Source organism: Curcuma longa, chromosome 11, assembly GCF_044706935.1.
Source record: "Curcuma longa cultivar G26 ecotype Majalengka, Jawa Barat chromosome 11, ITB_CL_G26_1.1, whole genome shotgun sequence".
Lineage (NCBI taxonomy): Eukaryota > Viridiplantae > Streptophyta > Magnoliopsida > Zingiberales > Zingiberaceae > Curcuma > Curcuma longa.
Window position 1 is genome coordinate 5,084,249 of NC_133871.1, and position 18,974 is coordinate 5,103,222.

Here is an 18,974-nt window from a genome sequence, read left to right on the forward strand (position 1 = left end):
AATCTAGAGGTGATCGATTTGATTTCATAGAAGTTTTTCATCGATCATTAAGGTAAATCTTCAAGTCTAATTTTTTACTAGCCATCAAGGTATATTTTTTCGCGTTCAACAATTAACCTCTTAAATTTTCCATTCTACTACTGAAGAAAAATATTAATTTTACAATGTACATGAGATTCAAAGACCTAATGTTTGGGTAAATTATTAAATATCTTACTGCTACATCGTTACCCCGAGAGGCCATCCCTTTCTCCTTAGCATTTATGTTCATGTTAATGAACATCCTTCCTGTTCCAGGTCAAGACAAAAACCACACTCAAGTGTTGTCTACAAAAAAGAAAAAAAAAAATCGATTCTTGGATTCAATAAGGTGGCATTGGGAATATTATAAAACTTACAATTAATTCAATTATTATGTCGACGACCACGACGATACATGGGGAAATAATTGAAACAGACAAATGATCATTAATCATGATCGAATCCTATTTGCCTCGTTATTGAAATTGAAACGAGTAACAATCCAAATTAATTATGTCTTTATCATTCGAATGTAATGCGTCACCTTTCCGATTGCATCAACACCATGATTCTAATTGGGTTTTGCTTAGAACAAGTTAGTCGTTGACTCATTAGTTTTTAATTTTCTCCGATCCCATCAATGGTGGTTATCGGGGCCATAGGCTACACTTGCAAGTTACACCAATATTTATCTTAAATTATCACTTCAGCCGTCTATACTTTATTAAACATTCAAAATTTAATCAAACTTTTATATACAACTCATATTTTTTATTTTTTACTTTTATTAAAAAAATAATCTAGGCAAGCCTTTAAAAAATTTAAAATGCCATTTTTTACTCCGCTCAATTACCTTTTAGATTTTTGTTATTATTTTATCCTAGAGATATCTAAATATTATATTTCCCCACCACTCTTAATTATAAGATATTAATTTCGTTCTCAAATCTTAGCTTTTCTAATGAACAATGGCGGAGCCAGCCCTGCCTCCCAAATTCTTGGACTATATGCCGACGATATACCTGAGCTAACTTTTAAAAAAAAAAAATTTCTCCTCTTTAAATCTAAGTTTGTTTTTCTAGCTTCTCACGTTGGAGACCCCGAGCTACAGCCCGGAGTAATGAAAAGTATGGCTCCGCCCTCAGCTCGTTTGTCTCTCATTGTCAGTCCTAGAATGATTAGAGAGAGGAAATCAAGATGACTTTAAAAAATTATTCTTTTAAAAATTCGATCTCTATTTTCATATCTTTTATATGATAATTTATGATTTAATTATATTTGCGAGACACATCTAAAAATAATTCATTACGATAAAAATAAAATAAAATCATCACTTTAACGACTTGTCTCATGCACCTGGAAGGGTCCAATCAACTGCTCGTTGTTCAGGTGTACCACATGGAGTGCCTCTGCCTGATTGGGTCCCCCTCCTCGTACCACATCGAATAGTGAAACAGTTGGCCGCATTAATTCGACACCATGTCAATCAATACTGGCGGTTATGTCGACACATGGCGGCCACAAAAAAGCACGTGGCATGTGAATAGCACGTGTGCGATTTATTACTTGCAAAGAATATATTAAGTAGGATGAGCAATGTTTTCGAGACCTAACTGAATTAATTAATATAAGATAAATTTATTAAAATAGGTAAAAGTTAAATTTTATTGAGGTAATATTCTCTTTTTAATAGCTAACTATAATTTTTTAATTTATCTCTTCCTAAATAATTATGAAACACCACTTAATGATAAATTTCTTAATAATCCAATCAATCCTATCATTTAAGTTGAAATCAAAGAAATAAAAATTTTTAATATAATAAATAATACATCAATTAAATCGATCAAAAATTAAAATAATTAAATTTTTTGATCAAATAAGAATTCGGGAGGAGCGTAATGAGTTATGAAATTTTAAATTCCCAACTCAATTTAACTGAATTTGATTTGTAGACCGAAATAATTTTCGAATATTTTATTATTTTTTAAAAAAATATCGTAAAAACGCACGTTTTTAAATTTATTTATTCGATAAAAAGATCGCGGCCCGGCAGAATCAATTTGTTGTGGTGGCCAAGCGTCGCCGTCATCGTCGTGCAAATAAAGGCAACTTAACGGATTCAGTTTTTGTACGAGGAAAAAAATAATAAAAAAAAATAAAATGGAGGAATTCCACAAACGTAGTACGTAGTTGCTGCTTGTGTGCTTCCTTAGCTTATTGAGGAATTCAAGAAGAAGAAATGGAGATGGTAGTGGTGGTAGAAGACATCGAGAACGATCAAACCGAGTTGCTTGTAGGGTTTTCGGAATGCGAGGTGTGGAGCCAGTAGTAGTGCTCCTCCCACAAGAATGGCTCCTCGATCGGGAACTCGGCCCCGATCGAGTATGAGCGGCGGAAGCTTTCTCTCGGGTCGTCGAGGGGCAGATACGGCAGGTCGAACACCGCCGCCTCGTCGTTGGCGTCGAGGGTCGAGGTGGTCGCCGGCGAATCAGACGGGGGGGGGGGCCGCGCAAATGTAGTGGCGGCTGCGGCGAGCGCCGCGGCGGCCTGGATGTCCTTGGGGGCGGCGGTGGCAGGGCGCGGGAGCGCGGCGGCGAGGTCGGGGAAGTTGAGGTGGGCCGCCGCCCGGCCCTTGATGGCCATCGCCCCGACGTCGTGCGCGCGCGCCGCCATCTCGGCGGTGGGGAACGTCCCCAGCCAGATCCGCGACTTCTTGCGCGGCACCCGGATCTCCGACACCCACTTGCCCCAGTTCCGCATCCGCACTCCGCGGTACTTCGGGTGCAGCTTCCCGTCCCTGCTCGACCTCGCCGTTTCGCTTTCGCCGCCTGCGGCCTCGCGTTTCTTGGATCTCGTCTCGGAGGAGGGCGGCGGTGAGCCATCGGGGCGGTGGTGAGAGGCGGCAATGGAGGGCGACGAGGAGGAAGAGGACGAGGCGTCGCTCTCACGGACGATGGAAAGAAGCGTCATATCTTGAAAAGGCATGATGCAAACCGGAGAGTGACTTAGATACTAGCTCCTCCAAGAGTAGACTTAAATAATACAATCCCAAAGTCTTTCTCTTTACTTTAGTCCCTAATATAATAATAATAATAATAATAACTGAAAAAATAGCAAATAAACATTTTAATTTTTAAATATTGTGATGCGAGCTATGCTGTCTAGAAACTTGGAGACAGGAAACGGCAATAGTTGAAGTTCCCATATTTTAAAAACGTCAAAGACCAAGTCACTACACCGCCATGGGAGAAGGCTGTGTGACCAAGTCTAGCACCACGTGCTGGAGGAATGCGTCGGTGTACGCTCCCTTCTTCATAAACTACGAGAGAAGGTCGTCATAGTCTCGCCGCCCGTCGCTCAACTCGAACTTCCGAGACTTGATGATTGTCGACAGGTAGCGATCGACGTGCGCCACGCTGCTGGTGAGCGTCGCCTCCATCCCCACCTGCAGCCACTTCTTGAACCGCCACACCGGTTCGGGGAAGATGAATCGTTGCAGGCTGACCTCGGTAGCGCGGTCGAAGGCCGTGGCAAAGGCGTTCTCAGGCAGGCCCAGCGTGAGTGTCTCGGGGTCCCTGCAAGTCGATGGCACCGGCGGGCCCGGCGGCGGCGGCCTCTTCCAAAATGGGGAGGAAGCGGTGGTGGATGGAGCGGCAGACGTTTCCCAGCGTTTCGACATAGCCTTCTTCCAAATCTGGCCGTTTCTGATAAGTTTTCATGGATGTCCAACGTTTCCGAAATGGAGACAGCAGTATATAGTTGCCGTTTTCAGACAAGCGCAGGATGCGAGTGCCATGAGGAACACAGATAATTCATCTTTGTCGAGGCAAAAAACACATGAAGAAGACAAAGATGATTTGATTGTTCATTACTCTTGCAATTATACCATGAAGACAAACATGCTTGTTCATAATTAATTCACAGTTCTTTCATCAATTATAGAACCTTTAGTCATTTCCATCTCATCATCGAAGACAGTCAAATATGTAGCCACAACACAAATGGCCGATCTGCTACTGCTAGTGTACTGAAGTGTCTCAAACAGTATGACTGGCCAATTTGCATTTCGAGTTATGTCGGTGCGAATCAGAATGCAGCATATAAGTCTTTTCTTCTTTCTTAAGTGGTGACAAAAAGACTTGATAATAGTAAAATAAAACATTAAGATCATCATCACCTCAGATTCTTCTGTCCAGTTTTACGTAGGACTTGTTTGTTCACACCAATCTCAACAAAGAAATTACAAATGAAGGAACATGCCTCTTGAACTTGAAAATAATAAACAAATGCAAGAACCAAGGATATGGATTGTTTCTAGTCTATAGGGCAAACTATTATCAGGTACTTATCTATGACTTGATATATGCCCCTCAAATATATTTAGATGCAAAATTTTCAGTTGGCAATGCAGTTGACTTCTTCCATCTCACGAGGGATTTGAGAAATTCTTGTACCTGCCAGAGAAAAAAAAAAAAAAGTTATGTCCGCGTCCAATACAACCTACAAAGCTCAACTGAAGCTAATAATTTTGAAACTCACTTCATATGAGTCTCTCAGAGAGTAAAAGGCATCAGTTTCTTTTGGCACATTCGATACTAAGATGCCGAATCCACAGTTAGTCTCTCTCAAGACCTAAAAGTAAGTTTTCGAGTTGTCTTTGATATAGCAACATAACTTCAGTAGTTTTTTCATCAAAGAATTTAAGTTATACCTTGAATGCATCTTCATCAGTCCGATCATCACCAACATATATGGGGAGTACATCATCGCGTTGGCTAAGCCCCAATGATTCAAGCAGAAATTCAACAGCTTTACCTTTGTTCCAGTCAATCACAGGACGGACCTCTAAAACCTGCACCATGAAAAGAACATAAATGATGATCAGCATAAAAATATATACATACCATTTGAATTCACCTTCCGCCCATAAGTGACATGCAAACGTGAATAACCATTTATCAGGCCAAATACACGAACTCCAACTTCATCCCACATCTGAAAAACAAGTTGATTCAGTAATGTTAATTATATACAAGAAAAATTTGAAGAAAAAAAAATTGTCTGGCAAAACATTCTCTTAATATTCAGTGCTCTTATTTAAAGTTTCTTGTTACCTTATTATCAACATTGCGGTAATGTACAGAGACACAAAACTTGTTATTCTCAACTTTGACACCAATGATGTCGTTAGTGACCTCAATGAGGGATTTATACACCTGTGATTATTTACACTAGGGAATAAATTGAAAGTGACAGAAGAGTTGAAGATGACATATAGAGGATGCTACCTCATTGATCATTGGTAGAAACTCATTGGCAGGTTGGAAAAGATGTACTTCTTTACCCTGTTACCAAGGATGCATTAGCGACATTTAGGCAACAACAGCATAATATTTGGAACAAGATTGTTTTTCTTATCCTTGCTGTGGATAAAATCATAGCAAGATGCCTCTAAAAAAATAACTACAAACTCCGACTATAAGCAGAAAAGGAATCAAGAGTACAACTAGAATTTCAACTAACCTTTAAAAAAGAAAGAAAGAAAAAAAAAGCAATGTAGCCCCAACTATATTTGGGATAAATTACTTGGATCTTATACTGTTGTTGCAGACCTTTAAATCAAAAGGATATAGAAAAAGGAATTAAAAAGTCAATGTGACAATAAATCTTTAACGACTGGATATTCTTTTGTACCTGACTATCAATTGTCTTGATGCAGTCTGGATGAACATCAATGCAGTTGGATACTCTGGCTGGGCCCATTATGTCCATACCATGACTACCAGCATAATACAACTCGGATAGCCTGACAAATTCGTGCACCTAAAGGAAACATGCTTTTCATTCCATCAATCAACACTATAACGTTATTCAAGGATATTCATGAACCATTATCATTCCTGAACATTCTCGATAATGTAAGCTAACATATAGCTATACCCTATCACGAGACCTTCCACTAATAATTGCAGTTGGGAAATAAATGGCAGCTTCTTTTACAGCAGCACGCATCTGAAATCAATCAATTAACCACAAAGAAAATAAGGTTCCCAAACAGCTGAGATGAACTCATGATTTTTGTAACACTACTACTAAACTGAAAAGAATCATCAAACTGGGGACCAACTTACAGAACTTGACATAAATGCATGATCAGGATTTTCCACAATTGGTGAAAGAGTTCCATCGTAGTCCAAAAACAAAGCTACTGTCTTGCATTTAGCATAACTTGTGATTAGGTGAAAGGAATTTAAAGCAGATGGATAACTTATCTGAAAGAGTTCAAACAAAGAAGTTAGACAAAATATTTTCCAAAAAAATAATTTAAATTCAGGTATTTGATATGTTTAATGAACATGTGTAACAAAAACACACCATCCAGGTTTGATAAGCAGCATCATGGTCATCTGTTTGAGACTCATAGATTATATCCTCGCTTAACTTTTTGTGAGGAGGTGACGATGCTATCATGGCATCTAGCCAACCGTTAACTCTGACATCTTCAAGTTTACCATTTATTATTCTGGGAATTGTTAGATACAAACCAGAAGACGAGTATGGCGATGCTGCTGGAGAATATGGTGACATGTTAGAGGGCAATCCCAATCTTAACTTGCTCAAAGCTGCAGGATCTGTAAGAACAGGTGAACTATGGTTTGATTTCAAATCCATTGATTTACTGACAAAAATACGCTTAGTAGCACAAAATTTGACAGCCAACCAAAAAGTTTAATTTGACTCAAATCTTCTTTTTCCCTTGAATATTATCCAACCCTTTTATCAATGAAGAACCACCTCTTCAGTGTTTTTTTGTCAGTTGAAGTGTGCTTACAGTCCATCAAGCAGAAGTCACCTGACACGTAAAGATACAAATAGTTAGAAGGAGAAAAACATAGATTCTACAAAACAATACAAAATTCTCAAATTACAGATCAAAAGTTGGAATTGACCAAATGAATGCACCTGGTTACACAAATGCCCAACAATCTAACCTCCCTAAAGTAAAAAGGCCAAAATACCATCTCTCATTTCACTGATCATCTCATCACATATTAAGTACAATCTAGTCAACAAATAAATCCACTAGTGAAAGAGCATCGATGAGTTATTGGGAGACTCAGGAGCATAATAGTGATGTCAAAGTTGCATTTTGACATGTGTATGTTTATCAAGGTGAAGTGAACATTTTATCCTAATGAATTTAGAGCAGTCTAAATATAAATGGGAAGGCGTGTATAAGTTCCTCAGACCCCCATAGTGCACCGTTGGTCTCACATTTGCATTTTGAGCAATACTGATCAATCAACAAGGTGAAATGATCATATCACCCTAATGGACTATTTCACCTTGATGGGCATTCACAAATCAAAATGTAATTGTGAGACCACCACGTAGAAGCCCCAAAATCCCTCATGCATATTTTCGCACTTGCATTTTGAGCAGTGTGAGTCCATTAAGGTGAAATCCTTTTACCTTAATGAACATCCAAAATGTCAAAAATGCAAGTGTCAGACCATCAATGTGCTCCTGAATATCCCAGGAACTCATGTTTGCCCTCGAACTTTCATTTTAAGCGATATAGATCCATTAAGATGAAATAATCAATTCATTTTGATGAACCTCCATTGGTCAAAATGCTAATGTGAAAACAACAATATGGTTAGATTCTCAACCAAGTCATTTATGCTTTCATATCTAAATTTGAACCTGTGTAGATCCATTTAAGTGAAATTAATTATTTTACATTATAAAAAAGCAGTGTTAACCTGGTTAGATTGGCTGATAGATTTATTCAGACGATTGGACCGTACCTAACAAGTATTGAGATGATCAATGAAATTAAAGGTAGTATTTCCAAGTTTTTAGTTTTTAAAGGCATTTACATTGGCCATTTACAAAACTAAATCACTAGTGGTCAATTTCCCAACTTTTAATGCCCTATGTAGGAATTTTGCTACAAACAATATTTAGACGCTACATCTACCTTCTCATTAGATACTAACCTACTAGGCAGGCTGTCAAATCATTGGAGCGTGTCCGTAAAGAATCAAGTCTTTATCGCTTCAATGCGCTGGACGCGACTGTAAAAGTAGAAATCAGGTCAAGCAATGACTATAATAATGTTAGATTAACAAAAATAAGTTCACAGTTCTGGCGACACAGTGGAAAAGCAAAAAGGAATTCAAACACCAAACAATGGACATGATGTGAAAACTCAATGATGCAAAGGACAAAAGGTTTTAAAAATTAAGAAAAACACAAATTCCACTGGAGAAGTGAATCTATGAATGGTGAAACACTTTGATACAAAGACACTGCTGGTAGACCTAAGAGTACAAAATGCAGAAGAAAAGAGTACAAAATGCAATTAATCATGCATTCGTACCAAAATACGACGAGAATAATTATGATATGGACGGGCACTTGTACAGTTGTACCGTGCGGATCAGAAAGTAAACAAATAAATTTCTTTCATTCTAAGCTGTCCTCGCGAAAGCTCGTATACAAAGCCAGGAATTTCTTGTCCGTTTTCAGTTGCATATAATTAGATAAATCTTCATGAATGTGTACAGCGCTTCATCAACGTACAGCTGATGGCTAAAAGTTTCAAGGATTTTGGCATACTTTTAAAGAATTACTGCTGGCCAGTCAACAAAACCAACTGTTCATTATCATATAATATTAAGAAAAGATGCATCTTCCTGTCTCTTGTAGGTGGTCAGATTCAGAACTTGGAAAACTGACGCTTACTTTGACCAGCAGAACCCTAGGACAGTGTTTGCATTGGAATATGGAACCTACAACAAACTAACAGCTATATATGTAAAACGAAGAAATCGAAAATGAAGCAGTTTTTGGATTTACTAATCCCTTTTACAGATATCTATTCGACGATGAGGAAGCATTCACGGCCAAAAGCAAATGGGGTCCCCCTTTTCTACCAAAGGGCAAACTCAGAAACAATGGCCAAATTCACAAACAATGCAGGAGGAAAACGACAGAAAGGCACGCCATCAACCTAAACTGATGGTTACATCGAAAACGCCCATCTCCATCCGCAGCGCCCCTTCATTCATTAACCGAGATATCATTCTGGCATAAAACGACAGAAGGCGCGCCATCAACCTAAATGATGGGGTCACAAAGAATGCCCATACTCATCAGGGGTCTACCTATTGTTCATTAACAAGCTTCCAACAAAACAAATCTAAGAACACCAAGGTAAGAAAAACCAAACGCTGGAACATAAGAAGAAGGAGAAGAAGAAACGAATATCGCACAAATAATCGTCCTTTTCAGAGGGATATAGCTAGACGAAAAAGCAAATCTTCATCAATTTTCAATCCTCCGCATACAGAAATGCCGACGAAACAAAACAAAAATAAGCTACAACCTATCATAGCTTACAGAAAACCAACAACTTCAGGATCTAATCGTGTATAGCATCAAGCGAACAGAGGAAGCAAAATCCATCTATCAACAAAGAAGAAACGAAAAAGAATTTTACAAGAACAACTACTTACACTGGATTGAAGGAAGAGAACAACTGGGGAAAACGAAGATCATCGAACTTAATTACCTCTAACGTGCTAGAAAAGACCACCGGGGACCCGCGCCGAGGAGATCTCGCGGACAAAAACGCAACTACAACCCTAATAGCCACCCGAAGGGGATCGATCGATCGCAAATAAATCAATCAATACTCCCTCGCCGTAATTCTACGTCTACCCTAACCAATAGGATTCGAACGGATAGAAAGGAGAGAGAGTTTCGAGCGTACTGAAGGAGCAGTATTTATAGTCCAACGGTCCACCGAAATGAGTCGTACACTCGCGTACTCCAAAAGACAACTTCATCCCGCTACTCTGCTAGTTACGCGTCCCGGCGAAAAAAACCCGCCCTTCCCGAGCTAGACTCGCTGTCGCCGCAAAACAGGAACCACCGTATTGGACCATTCTCCATCGTTTAGGGTGCGACCGAGGGGAAATTGATTTGAGATCAGGCCAGCCGATCCGATAGCTGGAATGGTTGGTCCTGGGGAGAGGGTGCAAAAGCGGGTCGCGTATGTGGACCTGCCTGGTTGGGTAGCGGTACTTCCGCGGGCTGTAACCGTAGCTTTCTGTTTTTACTTTGGCGTCTCTCTGTTAACATCGTAAAAAAATTTTAATATTATTTAAAAAATTTTCAGATTTCTAATTGATACACGAAGACTAGAACCAAGATTTTTCATCGTATCTATTTTTATACACTTCACATTTTTATTTCATTATAAAATTTCATAAATTCATATCGTCATCTATTAATAACGTCAAATTATCATTTAAAATTATAATTATCATTTAAGTAACGTCAAATTACTGTCAGAAACCTTACTTTAGACGGCAGCCGACGACGACGGGGCTTCGCAACGGATCCGCCTCAGACCCACGTGGGCGGCTGGAGTTGCGGCGACGGCAGGGCGGGGGCCCACGTGGCCCTCCTCGTGACGTTGCGGCGGCGCTGCGCGGCGGTGACGCCGTTCGTCGGCGGAGTCGCATGCGCACAGCGACTTCATGTTTGAGCTCAACTCCTTTGGTGAATAGAACTTCCAAGTGAATAAAATAAAAATAAAATTAATCATATGAAAACAGATTCTACAAAACCTCTAAGCTGTCGCAGGTTCATGCTTGACGATGAAATCGAGATGCAGCTCCACCACTCCTTCAATAACAGTTTGGTCAGTTTCTTCGTCTCTTGAGAAATGGAAAGATGGATCCTCGATCTTGAGCCAACTTATGCAGACCAGTTAGCCATTTTGTCAACAGCAGCAGCCTTGGTCTTGGGTTCTATTGCGACCTGAACGCACGGGATCTGGAAAGTCCATTCCTTCAAGGACAACATGGCTACCTGGATCACAGAGAGTTTCACCTGTCATTGTATCTTTCAGGCCCGGTTAAAGCTGCCTTGACATCCTCCCTATTGTTAGCATGCATCTCTAGAAGTCGTCCTATTCTCTCTTTCCAAAGGTGTTTGTTGTTGGAAATGTAAATGGAAATAAAAAAATTGAAAGAGAAGACTGTCATGTGAAGTAGTTTTAGTCCCATATTAATAGTTGAGCATCAACTTAGTTGGTTTATATTGTATCACAAACATCAATATTGTGAATGAATACATGGGGAGAGACTCTCTCATGTGATGTTGGACCTTGTTCAAGTGGATCAACTAATATTTTGCTATCCCATTTCATTTTTTGTAATAGACAAGTTAATAACAGTGGCATTGAAACGACTGAGACCTTGTCTGTTACAAATCAATCCATTAATTATATCATTAATCTATTATTAATTTTTAATTAATTGGAGATATGTTGCGAGGTTATAAAAGAGGAAGCGATGGGAGACTACAGAGAAAATGTTCTCGATCCCGGCTCTCGATTGAGATATGTTGCGAGGTTATAAAAGAGGAAGCGATGACATTCACCTCTCGGCTCGGCGTTAGGCAATCGACACCCGGTTCTCGGCAATCGACAACTCGGCTCTTGGCTTGGCACTCAGCAGTCAACACTCGACTCTTGGCACTTGGCAACTCGGCTCGACAGTCGGCTCTCGGCTCGGCACTCGTCAGTCGGCCACTGGGCGCTCGATAACTCAGCTACTCGGCTAGGCAGTCAGTGACTCGACCACTCTGCTCTCTCCGACAAAGATTGACAAACATTTGCAAAATATAAGTGGCATCGGAGAAACAAGATAATTAGATGAACAACCAGGGGCAGAGAGTAACAGGGAATGTAGATTCATGCACTTTGCTCGTTAAATCTAAATGGCATATTCCTGTATATACTACTCAACTTTAGTTATGTCCGCGTCCAATACAACCTACAAAGCTCAACTGAAGCTAATAATTTTGAAACTCACTTCATATGAGTCTCTCAGAGAGTAAAAGGCATCAGTTTCTTTTGGCACATTCGATACTAAGATGCCGAATCCACAGTTAGTCTCTCTCAAGACCTAAAAGTAAGTTTTCGAGTTGTCTTTGATATAGCAACATAACTTCAGTAGTTTTTTCATCAAAGAATTTAAGTTATACCTTGAATGCATCTTCATCAGTCCGATCATCACCAACATATATGGCGAGTACATCATCGCGTTGGCTAAGCCCCAATGATTCAAGCAGAAATTCAACAGCTTTACCTTTGTTCCAGTCCATCACAGGACGGACCTCTAAAACCTGCACCATGAAAAGAACATAAATGATGATCAGCATAAAAATATATACATACCATTTGAATTCACCTTCCGCCCGTAAGTGACATGCAAACGTGAATAACCATTTATCAGGCCAAATACACGAACTCCAACTTCATCCCACATCTGAAAAACAAGTTGATTCAGTAATGTTAATTATATACAAGAAAAATTTGAAGAAAAAAAAATTGTCTGGCAAAGCATTCTCCTAATATTCAGTGCTCTTATTTAAAGTTTCTTGTTACCTTATTATCAACATTGCGGTAATGTACAGAGACACAAAACTTGTTATTCTCAACTTTGACACCAATGATGTCGTTAGTGACCTCAATGAGGGATTTATACACCTGTGATTATTTACACTAGGGAATAAATTGAAAGTGACAGAAGAGTTGAAGATGACATATAGAGGATGCTACCTCATTGATCATTGGTAGAAACTCATTGGCAGGTTGGAAAAGATGTACTTCTTTACCCTGTTACCAAGGATGCATTAGCGACATTTAGGCAACAACAGCATAATATTTGGAACAAGATTGTTTTTCTTATCCTTGTTGTGGATAAAATCATAGCAGGGCCGGCTTTAGGCATAGGCCATTAAGGCCTATGCCTAGGGCCCCAATAAAAATTAGGGCCCATTTTTAATATATTAATTATTATATTTGAGAAAATAAAAAATTATTAAAATAGTTTTATTGGATTTTGTAGAAGTTTGGAATGGTCATTGATTTTTAAAGATTTTGATATGATTATAATATATTTAATATTTCTCAATTCTCAAAATTCTAATTTATTAATTTTTTTATATTCTTTTTCTTCCTTCCTTATTAACTTAATAACCTATGTCGCTTGCTCAACTTCAAATATCTTACTTATTTGATAACTTATTTTCTCTCCTCAAGACATTTCCAAGATCATCACAAGGGGTGTAAAGAAAAGAACGATCAGAATTAAGATCCTTTGTTACAAATTTTTCGATGATCTTAAGACCTAAAAGTATCACCTTTCTCATTTCCCTATCAAATCTTATTTTTATGTTTTTGTTAATTTCTCATTTTCTTATCAATGATTTATGTTGTAAACTTGACAGTTCATATTAGAAAAATTAAAAATTTTAGATTTGTTATGTAACTTGATTTATCTTTATATTTCACCTTTATTCTGAACATTTCATCTTTATTCTCAAAATTTTAGATTTTTTTATTATGAATATTTCATCTTTATTACTAAATTACTCTCATATTTTAATTACGATGAAATTTCATCAATATAATAATTCTAGTTTTAAATTTCGCAGATCATTTGTCGAACTTTGAAATATCATCGGATTAAAATTATAAGATATAAATTAGATTTTATTATTATTTAATTTTAAAATATTTTTATTTTCATAAAATAGTAGGGAATTATATTATTATTATTATTATTATTATTATTTGAATATAAATATGTTTGTTAAAAATATGATTTTACATATATAATAAATTTAAAAATTTTATTATTAAAATTTATTATTTTGCCTAGGGCCCCTTATAGGCTTGAGCCGCCCCTGAATCATAGCAAGATGCCTCTAAAAAAGAACTTCAAACTCCAACTATAAGCATAAAAGGAATCAAGAGTACAACTAGAATTTCAACTAACCTTTAGAAAAGAAAGAAAAAAAAAAAAGCAATGTAGCCCCAACTATATTTGGGATAAATTACATGGATCTTATACTGTTGTTGCAAACCTTTAAATGAAAAGGATATAAAAAACGAAATTAAAAAGTCAATTTGACAATAAATCTTTAACGACTGGATATTCTTTTGTACCTGACTATCAATTGTCTTGATGCAATCTGGATGAACATCAATGCAGTTGGATACTCTGGCTGGGCCCATTATGTCCATACCATGACTACCAGCATAATACAACTCGGATAGCCTGACAAATTCGTGCACCTAAAGGAAACATGCTTTTCATTCCATCAATCAACACTATAACGTTATTCAAGGATATTCATGTACCATTATCATTCCTGAATATTCACGATAATGTAAGCTAACATATAGCTATACCCTATCACGAGACCTTCCACTAATAATTGCAGTTGGAAAATAAATGGCAGCTTCTTTTACAGCAGCACGCATCTGAAATCAATCAAATAACCACAAAGAAAATAAGGTTCCCAAACAGCTGAGATAAACTCATGATTTTTGTAACACTACTGCTAAACTGAAAAGAATCATCAAACTGGGGACCAACTTACAGAACTTGACATAAATGCATGATCAGGATTTTCCACAATTGGTGAAAGAGTTCCATCGTAGTCCAAAAACAAAGCTACTGTCTTGCATTTAGCATAACTTGTGATTAGGTGAAAGGAATTTAAAGCAGATGGATAACTTATCTGAAAGAGTTCAAACAAAGAAGTTAGACAAAATATTTTCCAAAAAAATAATTTAAATTCAGGTATTTGATATGTTTAATGAACATGTGTAACAAAAACACACCATCCAGGTTTGATAAGCAGCATCATGGTCATCTGTTTGAGACTCATAGATTATATCCTCGCTTAACTTTTTGTGAGGAGGTGACGATGCTATCATGGCATCTAGCCAACCGTTAACTCTGACATCTTCAAGGTTACCATTTATTATTCTGGGAATTGTTAGATACAAACCAGAAGACGAGTATGGCGATGCTGCTGGAAAATATGGTGACATGTTAGAGGGCAATCCCAATCTTAACTTGCTCAAAGGTGCAGGATCTGTAAGAACAGGTGAACTATGGTTTGATTTCAAATCCATTGATTTACTGACAAAAATACGCTTAGTAGCACAAAATCTGACAGCCAACCAAAAAGTTTAATTTGACTCAAATCTTCTTTTTCCCTTGAATATTATCCAACCCTTTTATCAATGAAGAACCACCTCTTCAGTGTTTTTTTGTCAGTTGAAGTGTGCTTACAGTCCATCAAGCAGAAGTCACCTGACACGTAAAGATACAAATAGTTAGAAGGAGAAAAACATAGATTCTACAAAACAATGCAAAATTCTCAAATTACGGATCAAAAGTTGGAATTGACCAAATGAATGCACCTGGTTACACAAATGCCCAACAATCTAACCTCCCTAAAGTAAAAAGGCCAAAATACCATCTCTCATTTCACTGATCTTCTCATCACATATTAAGTACAATCTAGTCAACAAATAAATCCACTAGTGAAAGAGCATGGATGAGTTATTGGGAGACTCAGGAGCATAATAGTGATGTCAAAGTTGCATTTTGACATGTGTATGTTTATCAAGGTGAAGTGAACATTTTATCCTAATGAATTTAGAGCAGTCTAAATATAAATGGGAAGGCATGTATAAGTTCCTCAGACCCCCATAGTGCACCGTTGGTCTCGCATTTGCATTTTGAGCAATACTGATCAATCAAGGTGAAATGATCATATCACCCTAATGGACTATTTCACCTTGATGGGCATTCACAAATCAAAATGTAATTGTGAGACCACCACGTAGAGGCCCCAAAATCCCTCATGCATATTTTCGCACTTGCATTTTGAGCAGTGTGAGTCCATTAAGGTGAAATCCTTTTACCTTAATGAACATCCAAAATGTCAAAAATGCAAGTGTCAGACCATCAATGTGCTCCTGAATATCCCAGGAACTCATGCTTGCCCTCGAACTTTCATTTTAAGCGATATAGATCCATTAAGATGAAATAATCAATTCATTTTGATGAACCTCCATTGGTCAAAATGCTAATGTGAAAACAACAATATGGTTAGATTCTCAACCAAGTCATTTATGCTTTCATATCTAAATTTGAACCTGTGTAGATCCATTTAAGTGAAATTAATTATTTTACATTATAAAAAAGCAGTGTTAACCTGGTTAGATTGGCTGATAGATTTATTCAGACGATTGGACCGTACCTAACAAATATTGAGATGATCAATGAAATTAAAGGTAGTATTTCCAAGTTTTTAGTTTTTAAAGGCATTTCCATTGGCCATTTACAAAACTAAATCACTAGTGGTCAATTTCCCAACTTTTAATGCCCTATGTAGGAATTCTGCTACAAACAATATTTAGACGCGACATCTACCTTCTCATTAGATACTAAGCTACTAGGCAGGCTGTCAAATCATTGGAGCGTGTCCGTAAAGAATCAAGTCTTTATCGCTTCAATGCGCTGGACGCGACTGTAAAAGTAGAAATCAGGTTAAGCAATGACTATAATAATGTTAGATTAACAAAAATAAGTTCACAGTTCGGGCGACACAGTGGAAAAGCAAAAAGGAATTCAAACACCAAACAATGGACATGATGTGAAAACTCAATGATGCAAAGGACAAAAGGTTTTAAAAATTAAGAAAAACACAAATTCCACTGGAGAAGTGAATCTATGAATGGTGAAACACTCTGATACAAAGACACTGCTGGTAGACCTAAGAGTACAAAATGCAATTAATCATGCATTCGTACCAAAATACGACGAGAATAATTATGATATGGACGGGCACTTGTACCGTGCGGATCAGAAAGTAAACAAATAAATTTCTTTCATTCTAAGCTGTCCTCGCGAAAGCTCGTATACAAAGCCAGGAATTTCTTGTCCGTTTTCAGTTGCATATAATTAGATAAATCTTCATGAATGTGTACAGGGCTTCATCAACGTACAGCTGATGGCTAAAAGTTTCAAGGATTTTGGCATACTTTTAAAGAATTACTGCTGGCCAGTCAACAAAAACAACTGTTCATTATCATAAAATATTAAGAAAAGATGCATCTTCCTGTCTCGTGTAGGTGGTCAGATTCAGAACTTGGAAAACTGACGCTAAGTTTGACCAGCAGAACCCTAGGACAGTGTTTGCATTGGAATATCGAACCTACAACAAACTAACAGCTATATATGTAAAACGAAGAAATCGAAAATGGGCAACTAGCAACCAGAACTGGTCCCCGGCTTTCGAAGAAGTTTGATGGTCTTTACTTTAAGGCGGTGGCAGAAAGCTTGTAAAAAGCAGTTTTTGGATTTGCTAATCCCTTTTACAGATATCTATTCGACGATGAGGAAGCATTCACGGCCAAAAGCAAATGGGGTCCCCCTTTTCTACCAAAGGGCAAACTCAGAAACAATGGCCAAATTCACAAACAATGCAGGAGGAAAACGACAGAAAGGCACGCCATCAACCTAAACTGATGGTTACATCGAAAACGCCCATCTCCATCCGCAGCGCCCCTTCATTCATTAACCGAGATATCATTCTGGCATAAAACGACAGAAGGCGCGCCATCAACCTAAATGATGGGGTCACAAAGAATGCCCATACTCATCAGGGGTCTACCTATTGTTCATTAACAAGCTTCCAACAAAACAAATCTAAGAACACCAAGGTAAGAAAAACCAAACGCTGGAACATAAGAAGAAGGAGAAGAAGAAACGAATATCGCACAAATAATCGTCCTTTTCAGAGGGATATAGCTAGACGAAAAAGCAATTTTTCATCAATTTCCAATCCTCCGCATACAGAAATGGCGACGAAACAAAACAAAATAAGCTACAACCTATCATAGCTTATAGAAAACCAACAACTTCAGGATCTAATCGTGTATAGCATCAAGTGAACAGAGGAAGCAAAATCCATTCTACTTACGCTGGATTGAAGGAAGAGAAGATCCAATTGCTGCACAACTGGGGAAAACGAAGATCATCGAACTTAATTACCTCTAACGTGCTAGAAAAGACCACCGGGGACCCGGGCCGAGGAGATCTCGCGGACAAAAACGCAACTACAACCCTAATAGCCACCCGAAGGGGATCGATCGATCGATCGCAAATAAATCAATCAATACTCCCTCGCCGTAATTCTACGTCTACCCTAACCAATAGAATTCGAACCGATAGAAAAGGAGAGAGAGTTTCGAGCGTACTGGAGAAGCGGTATTTATAGTCCAACGGTCCACCGAAATGAGTCGTACACTCGCGTACTCCAAAAGCCAACTTCATCCCGCTACTCTTCTAGTTACGCGTCCCGGCGAAAAAAACCCGCCCTTCCCGAGCTAGACTCGCTGTCGCCGCAAAACAGGAACCACCGTATTGGACCATTCTCCATCGTTTAGGGTTGCGACCGAACTGTAGGGATGACAATTAGACCCGGACCCGATGGGGAATCCGTTCTCCGATCCCATTTTGATCGGGAAATCCCCGAATCTGAGAAAGCGGGGATGGGGATGGGGAATCCCCGAATCTCAGAAAGCGGATGGATCGGGGGGATGGTATTCCAAAAATTCCGGTCCCCATCCCCGAATCCGACTTTGATAATTTCATTTATTGAGATTCATTAATTTGATTATATCCTTATATTAAATGAAAAAAGAAGTCATATGGATAATTAGAATACTATAGTTTCATTATTTCTAAAACAAATAATTTTTTTTTTTAATTAATAAAAAAGTAATAATTTTTAAAAAATACTTTTTAAATATGTCATGACGGGGATGTGGATGGGTATGGATATGGGGATACCCATGGAAATACCCGCGGGGAAAACCATCTTCAAAATCTGTGGGGATCTCCGAAACCCGTTGGATATCCGAAATCCGACGGGGACGGAGATGATATTTAAATTATGATATCCGACGAGGATGGAGACGGAGATGGTATATGAGTTTGGGGTTTCGGAGACGGGGATGGAGAAGGCTTCCCACCAATCCCCGAACCCGTTGCCAT

General features: G+C 38.3%; 3 protein-coding genes across 6 annotated transcripts; all 3 read right to left on the minus strand.

Moving 5' to 3' along the window:
* Positions 1–2,301: 2,301 nt before the first annotated feature.
* On the minus strand, positions 2,302–2,994 carry LOC141837005 (ethylene-responsive transcription factor ERF039-like). The gene has a single exon (XM_074724494.1). It carries the CDS (start codon positions 2,992–2,994, stop codon positions 2,302–2,304), a length of 693 nt encoding a protein of 230 aa, XP_074580595.1.
* A 1,212-nt stretch (positions 2,995–4,206) lies between these two features.
* On the minus strand, positions 4,207–9,768 carry LOC141840354 (putative trehalose-phosphate phosphatase 2). Of its 4 annotated transcripts, none has more exons than XM_074728320.1 (13): positions 9,605–9,768; positions 8,028–8,095; positions 6,746–6,877; positions 6,400–6,656; positions 6,156–6,296; positions 5,965–6,036; positions 5,719–5,847; positions 5,313–5,369; positions 5,139–5,240; positions 4,942–5,019; positions 4,736–4,876; positions 4,564–4,656; positions 4,207–4,478 (listed from the first exon to the last, which is right to left on the minus strand). In XM_074728320.1, the coding sequence occupies exons 4-13, from the start codon at positions 6,610–6,612 to the stop codon at positions 4,395–4,397; spliced, it is 1,110 nt and encodes a 369-aa protein (XP_074584421.1). In that variant the 5' UTR covers positions 6,613–6,656; positions 6,746–6,877; positions 8,028–8,095; positions 9,605–9,768; the 3' UTR covers positions 4,207–4,394. The 4 variants fall into 4 exon arrangements, with proteins under 4 accessions (XP_074584421.1, XP_074584419.1, XP_074584420.1 ...); XM_074728318.1 differs by having other exon boundaries at positions 8,028–8,105; XM_074728319.1 differs by having other exon boundaries at positions 8,009–8,105.
* Positions 9,769–10,399: 631 nt separating this feature from the next.
* On the minus strand, positions 10,400–18,136 carry LOC141837006 (putative trehalose-phosphate phosphatase 2). The gene is made up of 12 exons (XM_074724495.1): positions 17,970–18,136; positions 16,347–16,443; positions 14,741–15,218; positions 14,497–14,637; positions 14,306–14,377; positions 14,060–14,188; positions 12,668–12,724; positions 12,494–12,595; positions 12,297–12,374; positions 12,091–12,231; positions 11,919–12,011; positions 10,400–10,609 (listed from the first exon to the last, which is right to left on the minus strand). Exons 3-12 carry the CDS (start codon positions 15,035–15,037, stop codon positions 10,400–10,402), a joined length of 1,320 nt encoding a protein of 439 aa, XP_074580596.1. The 5' UTR covers positions 15,038–15,218; positions 16,347–16,443; positions 17,970–18,136.
* Positions 18,137–18,974: the final 838 nt, after the last annotated feature.